The sequence below is a fragment of the Limulus polyphemus genome, unplaced genomic scaffold (genome assembly GCF_000517525.1).
Source record: "Limulus polyphemus unplaced genomic scaffold, Limulus_polyphemus-2.1.2 Scaffold248, whole genome shotgun sequence".
Classification (NCBI taxonomy): Eukaryota; Metazoa; Arthropoda; class Merostomata; order Xiphosura; family Limulidae; genus Limulus; species Limulus polyphemus.
Window position 1 is genome coordinate 365,038 of NW_013665858.1, and position 10,215 is coordinate 375,252.

At 33.3% G+C, this 10,215-nt stretch overlaps 1 protein-coding gene across 1 annotated transcript in view; it reads left to right on the forward strand.

Moving 5' to 3' along the window:
- The first annotated feature begins 513 nt into the window (after nucleotides 1-513).
- Nucleotides 514-10,215, forward strand: part of LOC106478769 — a 39,718-nt gene continuing 30,016 nt past the window's right edge. The window contains exons 1-4 of the mRNA XM_022382417.1: nucleotides 514-542; nucleotides 1,848-1,968; nucleotides 2,114-2,210; nucleotides 9,080-9,220. Of these exons, the coding sequence (XP_022238125.1) occupies nucleotides 536-542; nucleotides 1,848-1,968; nucleotides 2,114-2,210; nucleotides 9,080-9,220 (366 nt within the window). The 5' untranslated portion in view covers nucleotides 514-535. The remainder of the gene's footprint in view (nucleotides 543-1,847; nucleotides 1,969-2,113; nucleotides 2,211-9,079; nucleotides 9,221-10,215) is intronic.

Genomic DNA, 10,215 nt, shown 5'->3' on the forward strand with positions numbered 1-10,215 from the left:
ATATACATTTTATGAAAAGCTAGGATATCCTATTATCATTAGACATGCCAGTGACGAACACTTACCTGATTCTACAGATTAGTCTCAGATTTTTGTTAACTGGGTGTCTAGCAAAACTTATGTGAAGCTCAATAGCAAGTAAACTGAAACAAAGTTATTAAAGCAGTATATATGTTCTAAAAATATATCCATCTAACCGGTAATATAAATGTGTTTAGGATTTATTCCCTGAACTTATGAACGTTTAATTTATTTATATTTTTTGTGTAATAATTTTCAATGATAAAAAACGGCTGCGCAATTTACCATATTATAACTTTTTAAATTCTTATGGGAAAATATTAGTTTATTATCAAGTGATAATGAAACCGGTAATACAGATATACATCATGACAAGTGGATTGCAGTGTATTTTTCAAACGAAGATTTTCCTTTTGGGTGTTCCAACGTCCACGTTTTTACCCGTCCTGCGTAGTAGTAGGTTTTATTTTTGATCAGATACGAGGTACAGTATAGGTGTATTTGGGCAGGATTTATGTCGTGTATGAGTGAATTCTGAATTTTTTTTTATAATAAGAAATGAAAGTGGGAAAACTAATAATTGTAATGATACAATGGCAGTTTAATAGGCACTTTGGAATTTTGTAGTGCATCTTTATTTACGTGATGGGCAGTCACTGACATAAACTCTAGAAAAATTGTCTTTATATTCAACTTTTAAAAGTGTTACTACTACTAGTACTAGTAGTAATAGTGTTAGAACTTTTAAAAACTGTAATACAAATACCACCTTTCGTAAATGTTAGATATATCTTATCATAGTTTAAGCAGTTTGTGCCTCATGCAAGTTGTAGGCAACTTCAAACTCGAGTAACTTTCAGCATTTATAATATTTAATAATAATATACCTTATAAGTTAACTTATAGTTATATTTAATTTACAACTTGAAAGTTGAAGAAGTAAACAGCAGTGTATAAACCTAAGTTAGAAGGAACTTACCAAGTTAGTAAGTCCTTAAAAGTAATAATTAGAAATTGAATTTAGACTCAAAATCGACACAGTGCTTAAACTTAAAAGTTAAAATACATAAAAGCTGTATTTTGTAATAAGTTTATATGGATAGATGATAGTTTTTGGTTTATTTTTAGTGTTGTAGGCCTACTACTAGTACTACTAATTCTACCTCTACTAAGTTAGAGAGTCAGCACAAGTCTCATTCAAGTTATTGTTCATATTTAAATTAGTATTTTGACATACAAAAAAAAGCATGAGTGCCACTGTTATATTCAGTTTTTATTTAGTTACTATGTTGTTGACCAGCAAAGATATGTAACATCAAACATATGTTATATAAAATATTGTTTAAAAGATATAACCTATTATTAGTTATTAACATAATTTAAATACAGTGATGTATAAAAATTATTTTATGTATATCATTACAATTGTCGAGTTTTACATTTGTTTGTTCATAAAATTTAATGTAATAATTATAGAGATAAATAAACTTTACCCTATGTATAGGTTATTAGTGTATGTGTTTTGTTTCGAAAATTTAATTTTTCTCACTATTGGTCTGTAATAAATGGATTATTGGCATAAATAACTTTTGGATTAATACAGGAATGTTACTTTACAGGTGTGCTTGATACTTAATGTTCACCTAAATTTGTAATAATTCTTTAGCCCACAGTAAGCTCACCTAGTATGTAGTAAACTGAACATGCCACCAATGATTACTTAAAAGTACTATTTCAAACATTGTTTTTTCATGATGTTAATTTAAACAGTTTGTTCTCATATCTTTGTATAATAATAATAATAATGATTTTTCTTGTTTCTGCAGTGGGTATCCCTGAGATTGAGAGATTTCCTGTGTGGACTTTTGTAGGGAATGCCTATTTGTCTGAAGACTGGACAAAAAGATCTCCATTGTGTACATTCTTTGGCTATGAAAGTGTTGTGCAGTAAGTTTTCATTTAAGCTTTTACATAGATGAATAAAATTAAGATTGCATTATGGAAATGTTTTTAGACTAGAACTCCTCTTATTCATGGAAAAATTATTAAGGAAATAACATAACTATAACTTAAAACTTTCCTCATCATATAGGTCAAACATGCAAGTATTTTTCATATACGAAATGTCCTATGGCAAAGCAGAAGATGATGATCCAAAGAATTCCATAGTGTTTTTCCATCCAGAAAAGGTAAATGTATTTCATGAACAATCCCTTCATATGTGAAATTCTAAGTCATGGTACATCTAAATTGTGTTTAGTAGCCCAGTGCTATTTTTTCACCAACAGATACAATCTGTGTATGAATACTTTAAACACAGAAAATTGAAGGTGGAAGTATAATGAAATCTGCAGTTGATATTTTTTATATAAATTTTTATTATTACTGATTTTGAAAGACCTAGTAACTATAGCATGGCCATGTTAACTGTTTTCTTGCAAGTGTATAAATTCAGAAGTTTCCAAATAATTATAAAAAATTATTAAAGTGCATAGTTTCAATAACTTAGTATCAAAAATAAGTAGAGTTTGTTCATCCATATTAGCTTCTCTCTTATTGATCCAGAGTATGATATCTGTAATATTTATATACTTTAACACTTGCTGACTAGAATTTAGTACATTTTTCCCCATTGTTCCTTTATACTTGAAACTTCTGACTGCTATATAAACATTGAAATGTTAAATATTCTTCAGAGATTTTAAGTATAAGGAAACCATTGATATTCATGAGCAAAATTCAACATTTTACATGTAGATTTAAATGTTCTCTTAGTTTTATTTTTTTTACAATTTTACTTTTGTTACTATGAGGCATTTTATTTTAAAGAAGCACTTGATTTTTACACATTTTGTGTTTATTGTTCCATGTTAGTATCAAATGTCTGTTTGCAGTCAACCTCAGATGTTTTAAGTTTGCTTGGCTTGAATAACTGCTGCTGTTCTGTGAGACATGCTTTGATCTAACTTCTAAATATATCTGTTGAATAATTATCTCCATTTTTTTAATTTCAAAAACAAGCTGATGATGAAAGAAGAGCTGTGGTCTAACCGTTTTTTTCATCAATGCAACCATATATCGTCAGAGATGTTCTGTAGATATGGTCATGCTATTCTATGACATTAATATTTCTGTTTTGAAATCAGGCATATGTTGCTCTTGCTTTGTGACAAAGAACATAATACTGCTGAAAACACAAATTAGTCTACTGACCAAAAAACTGTGGTACAACTCTTGAGTCATGCTAATTTAAAATATTGTGATATTCATGGGAATTTTAGGCATGCAGACACTTTATAGATAGATCCTACATCCAAGGTACAGAAAAAAGAACAGTAATTTAAGCAAGGATGAAACCTATATTTTGAAGTTTTTAAATATTTTAGGGACTTTGTGATTTTAAATGAAGTGAAGTACACCAACAGAATGGAAACTATTGTAAGTAATACAGATAAGCTTACAGAAATTAAGAGTGATCCCACAAAAACCAAAGAAGCCAAACTTATGAAATACCTTTTAAAGTTAAAAAAATAGTGTCATAATGGAAGATGTGTACCAAAAAAATCAAAACAACAGGCCTCTGTAAGGTTCACAAACAAGGATGTCCAGTTTGTTCAATTGTTTCTAGTGAAGGCACCTATAATCAACCATTAGCAAGTTGTTTCACCCTGTTTTTGAATGAGTTTGTAAAGGATGAATACTTTGTTAAGGATACTTTTAAATTTGTCAGAAGCTTAAAACAGACACAGTTTATTGATGTTATTCATTGTACAAAACCATTGATCATTATTCTAGTCTTGTGTGTTCTGAAAATGAAATTGTAGAGGGTATAACTAAAGATGTTTTTAAACCACTTTTACATTTTGTGATGACACAGTCTCATTTTATGTTTGGACAGTAAAATCTATGAACAGGTTGATGGAATGGCTATTGGCTCCAACCTTACTCCTGACCCAATATAAAGTACACTGTTGAAATTCAGCACGACAAACTCTCATTTTTAGATGATCATGTTTTAAATAACTAGTATAAATTTACCACTAAAGTGTATCATGAACCCACTTTCACTGGATTATATTCACATTTTAAATCTCACTTCTTCAGCCTTTAAAGAAAATCTCCTATACAAAGCATTTAAAATATCGGGAAATCAAAAAATTTCACAAGCAGAAGTGAGAACTTTAAAACATATGCTGAGAAGAAATTGTTTTCCAAATTTGTTTGTAAATAGAATAATCCACACAGAAAAACTGAAAACTGAATATCCCATCTGTTGTTATGTTAGATGTTCTTAAAACAGTAGTGATATCCTACTGAGGCACAATTTCTACTTGATTAATAATAAAATTATCAAACAGCTATATCCACAAGTTCAGTTAAAATGTGTCTAATGAACAAAGTTCAGAGCTTTTCAACTTTAAAGACAAATAACAACTACTGAAAACCTGAGTAGTTGTATATGAGTTCCCAAGATTCAACCATGGATATGTTGTATCAACCACTAAAAGGCTGTCCAGTCAAATAAAAGTAAAACCTACAATACCAGTAAAATTACTAGCCACTATCTAAAGGAATGTGATATTGTGTTCACTTCCAGTTTCTTCTGCATTATCTTCCATTTTTGGTTAGATTTCCAACTTAGAATGCTACAATCTTTTGCCATTAAGCTGAGAAAACTAGTTCTTAACAAGAAAATGAGCACACTGTCACTACATCTTCAGTTTTAAAAATTTAAAGAAATAATAGAATATGAACTAGGACCATTGAATATGAGGTGTACTGAAACTTTAGAAACTGTAAACCATCCATTACTTAACAAGTAGAAATAGGAAAACCTGATACTGAATAAAATTACTTTTGTTAAACAAAATTCTGTAAGCTATTGATATCTTTGATGTTGCTGAGATATAAATTTAGATTTACATTAAATGTCAGTTATATTACTACTTTAAACCCTACACATCTGTATTGATAACTGTCTCACAACCAACCTCTTGGTGGATGCTTTCACTGTTGTAACATTACTGCCAATACTTGACTCAAAAGTAACACAAATTGAACATTTTGGCAAATTACTTGAAAAACACTTACTAGTTTACAATTCACAATCTTCTGAACAGTTAAAAAATATAATAATCTCAGCATTATATAAAGCATAGCAAATGTTCTTTTTTAATTAAGTGTATGATTATGAAAATATTTTCTTCCAAAACGATACCTCACCTCCACTGACAGAATAGCTATGTCCCTCACACATCTGCCTACGAGATTTGCATGCCACTAACTTTGATGTCATCATGCAACAAAAGCTCTCCACCAATAGGAAGGCAACACAATCTTAGTGCATAGTAACTTTTCCCTTAAGCATTTGCACTTGAAATAACTTCATTCTTTTCCTTGGCATTACCTTGAACATGCATGTTAATTTTTTCAAGTCTATGCTCAATTGACAGAGATTTGCAGTTGTCAGTGAAACTTGTTTTTTTTTTCTGCCTTTGTTTTTGCTTTAAAAGCATTGTTTAACCTAATAAATTCTCAAGTTATGATTACTTCTAATTTTTCCTGTGAAAATAACTAGTTACAAGTACAGGACCTATTTCTACTGTGGCTTCTGGAGGCTCGTTGAGTGCTGAGGACCTTACAGCCATTGTAAAGCATGTTGTGGGTTTCCTCATGCATACTGGGCTTCCTCATCTTGTCCATTCGGTCAATGGCTTTTCTCCTCAGTTTGTGAATGAATGGGAGTACAACAAATTTTACCGACAGTTCCCTCCACCTGAATTTGCTTTAGGTGCCACTATACTGGTTAGGTATGTTTTTTTTAGCCAGTGTCTTTTGATTTTTCCCATTCTTTACTCCATGAAACCCACTCTCAAAATTACTTTGTCTTTTCTCCTTTGCCTAATATTAGGGTTCATGCTGATTCCTTTCTTGAACAACTTCACACTTATACCCACATGCCATGTCCACCTTGCATTCATGACTTTTGTCCTAACTTCAAGCCATTTTTCTTTCCTTTTATAGATTCTCAGTCTTCTTTAGAATATCTTGCCTGCATTATTCTCTATTTTGTTCTCTAGTTCACTATTTTTGTGTCTTCGTCTTTTCCTCTCCACCATCCACCTTCTGTCTGAGCCATTTCTTAGTGCTCCATAGGGGTTTTCCAGAGAGGATCTTTCCCTTTTCTTTACTGTCTTAATCTGTACCACTTTTTCTACTCTATCCCTTATTACCTGATTCTTCTGGGTCGAGATGAGTTCCTCTCTCTAATGTGCACCGCGTTAGTGACTGTCCTGATAGGTCAAGCCCTATGTGTGCTCATCTGTCTCACTTCACTTGCCTTTGGTTTCAGTTTTCTACTGACAGATGTTTTTCTCCCCATGTTTTCACCCACAGTCTCTCTCCTCTTTTTGCCTTGCATGGCCAGGCGGTTAGGGCAATCAACTTGCAAACTGTTCAAATCCCACCAAACACGCTCACCCTTTCAGCTGTGGGGGTATTATTCTGTGATGGTCAGTCCCACTATTCGTTGGCAAAAGAGTAGCCCAAGAGTTGGCAGTGGGTGATGATGACTAACTGCCTTCTCTATCTTTTACTGCTAAATTATGGACAGCTAGCAGAGATAGCCCTTGTGAAGTTTTGCATGAAGTTCAAAACAAACATTTCCACTTCCCCTTTTATCTTCAGCATATCATGAATTCGGTCTCAGATATTTCAACCAAGCATGCCATTGAGAGGGTATACACCCCTTCCTAGGTTTTTTTACTTTCACTTCTTGGTGGTCCCCTAGTAGACCTGGGATTGGCATCTGGTTATTGACCTATTATCTCTCAACTGGTTTGTTGTCACTTCATGGTTCCAGATAGAGATCTTCTTTTCTCTCCACTGGTTTTTCAACCGATCTGCTGGTTACTATGGTTGCCTGATTACCTCGTCCTCCATATGTTTTTTATGTTTCATCCATCAGAATTGAGTCTTTCAATTATGTGCTCTTCCCTTCCTCATGGTGTCAGCACTATGTCTTCCATTGAGTCATGAGGGGGTTTTGCTTGCTGCCTTCACAGACTGGGACTGTGTTTTGATTTCTGCATGGTTGGTTGGCTTCTACTTGCCCATTCTTAGGAGATGTTCTTCTATCACATCCCCCTTCTTCTTAAGGAGGATGCTCGGTTAGGATGACTTGTCATGCTTTCCAAGTTCTTACTTATGCTACACAGTATTAAGTACACCAAGATGCTCTTTTCTACTCTCATCTCAGTCAGGGTCGGTCTTCAGCTCTTTGCCTGTGACCTATGGATTGTCTGGTTACCTTAGTTTGTGCTGCACTTGAAGCTCTTTCACTTTTAAGGGCTCTGACTTCCATGGAACCACTAATTCCTTGGCAGTGTGTACATATGTGCCTTCTCCAGTGAACTTTGCGAGACTAGTTGAATCTTTCTCTGAACCTATTGTCCTTGATTGTGAACATCCCTTCTCCTCTTCTTGAGGAATTTTCTTGATGGGTAAACTTTTCCAATACCATGATTGATGTTCCATTACCTCTTCGACTGGATCTCTATCTCTTCATAGTTGCTACCTTTTGGGATTGGGGTGCATTTCTGAATAACACCATGTCTTCTGCTGCTTAAAGTGAGTTCATTCCACAAAATGTCATCAAAATTCTAGCTGTTAATTGGGTATGTTCCCATTTCTTGCCTCTTTTAGTGGATCAGTTGGTTAGGGTCCACTCTGACAGTTCCATGATTGTTCCTTATATTACCTGTCAAGGGGCACCCACTTCAGGACTCTCTGCTTTTTGCATTGGGTCTCCTTCTTTGAATACTTTCCCATTGAGTTCATCTTGTTGCTTCTCATGTATGCATTTTTTGCTGGTTTTGCTCTCAGTTAGACCCACTTCTTATTGATGCCTTTTCCTCTCCTCTCAACTCCAAGCTTCCTGTCTTCTGGTCCCTGTGTTTCATACTTTGGCTCTGGCTGTTGATGTGCTCAGCCAGGACTGATCTCACCTTACGCTGTATGCTTAGCTTCCTCTTCCACTCTTCCCTTGGGGACTTGATATGCAACACTCCTTGTCAGGTAATTTAGATTGACTCTGGTTTCCTCTGCTTCTTAGATTGGTGTCCAGACCTCCTTCCTCCACTCACTTTTGCTTCTACCTCACTTGTAGCTTTTTCATCTAGGGTATTATCCCTTCTTCTCTACATGTAGTATTTATCCGGTCCATTGCCCTTAGGGCTGGACTCTCAGATCATGTAACCTCCTCATCCTATTCCTTTTTGTCCATCAACTTTGTTTATCAACAAGAATGGTAGTTCTCTACATTGTTGGCCCATCCACTGCACCCTTTCTCCCAACTATCCTACTGTGACCCACCTTTCTGTCTTTTTTACTTGGTTTTTCAATCATGGTTTGTTGATCTACACCATCACTGGTTATTAGGCAGCCTTATCCAGTATATTTCACCTTCCCAGTTAACCTCAGGGTCTTTTCTTCACCTGTCCTTTCCACTGTTGTTCTGATCATTCCTTCTTCTCAAACTCTCATGCCTAACTGGGACTGTGATGTGGTGGTACTTGCTCTCATTCGTGTCCTGTTTCTTGCTGTTTCTACCACCTATTTCTTATGAAGTTGTCACCCTCCTATTGATGGAGGGCTATTTATTTATGATGATGATGTCATCATGCACTATCACAATTCATGCTAAACACATGGATTTTAGGTGGGAGTTATCTCAGGGCTAGTGGCATGTAGCTGTTCTGTATGAGGAGGTGAATATTATCAGAAATACATTTTTATTTTAGGAAAATAACATCAAATCATTGTTATGTATACAATAATTTAAGCAATGAAGGGTGATACTAGAAAGTCCAACATTAGTGGTAACAGCTCCATGAGAAAAAACTTCATTAGCATGAACAAAAAATGAAACTGCTCATTCTGGTAGTATTACATCCCAAAATTGTTTAGGATAACAAGCCCTCAGAGAGAAAAGTCTATTTTCCTTTGCATTGCAGAGAAACTTTCCTTATTGATAAATAAATATTTATGTTTACATTAGGTGCCAGATAACCAACGTTGTATCCTATCTTGTCAGTTGGTGGGTACTGTCCAGTTCTTTAAATGTTGTTTGATGACTCCAAAGGTAATCCATCTTGAGAAAGGTAAATTTGCAGTCCATACAAGTGAACAATTTATGGTGGTGAGTATTTTAAGTATGTATATTTTTTAGATCATTAATTTATTCTGAACCAGCATTTTTTTTCCTTCTGGGCATTGATGTTTATACTTTGACCCCCTCTCTCCATAAAGAAAGATACAGATTGTTATTATCAGAAATTTTTTTTTATATTCCTCTAACTTATTTTTTCTGCTAAACAATCAGAAATACCAACAAAGAATTATATTCATTTTGCATCATAGTTAAAAAGTTGTGAACTTTAGTATTATTTTAATGTGTGTTTTTTTTTCACCAGATTGCATGAAATTTTATCAGAAAGTGTGAAAGGAAGTTAACCTAACCTAATCATTATTAGTTAAAGAAAATATTTATGCTAGAGAGTAAATATCTATTATAGGAAAATTGCTTGTATCAACCAAGATAATTATATTTTATTAGTATTACCTATTGTAAGCAACATTTTATAGCTAATGCTACTTTTAAAATAAAATTAATTGATTTTAAAGTTTTGCAGTTTAGGCCTAAGTGTTGGATATTAAAGTAAAAGTAAATTTTTAACTTTTCAAATTTCAACTTTGCATATATGATGTTAAATTCAACTCTTTAACATGTTATATTTATTATAAATCTTTAGAAAATTCAAAATAACTTAAGTACACAGGAGTGGAGTATAAATTATTTTTATCTTTGATTAATACTTTGTTTTAGATAATCATTAAAATTCTTTTTCATACGTCTATCACTAAAAAAGAAGCTAAACATTTTTGTAATTTAACATGTTTTCAACATTATAAATTATAATGATTATATCTTGTCAGATTTATCAGTTTGGTTTCATTAAATGTGCATGGGGTTGGTCCAGTATTAAAGAATGAATGTTGACTATAATTTTGTATTACTAAGTGTACCTACACAAAATGTGGCAAGCTTTTAATAAAATGCACAAAAAATCAGACGTGTTACAAAAGTATTTGGAATTAAGATGTGTGTTAATTAACATCAATCTGACTCAAATT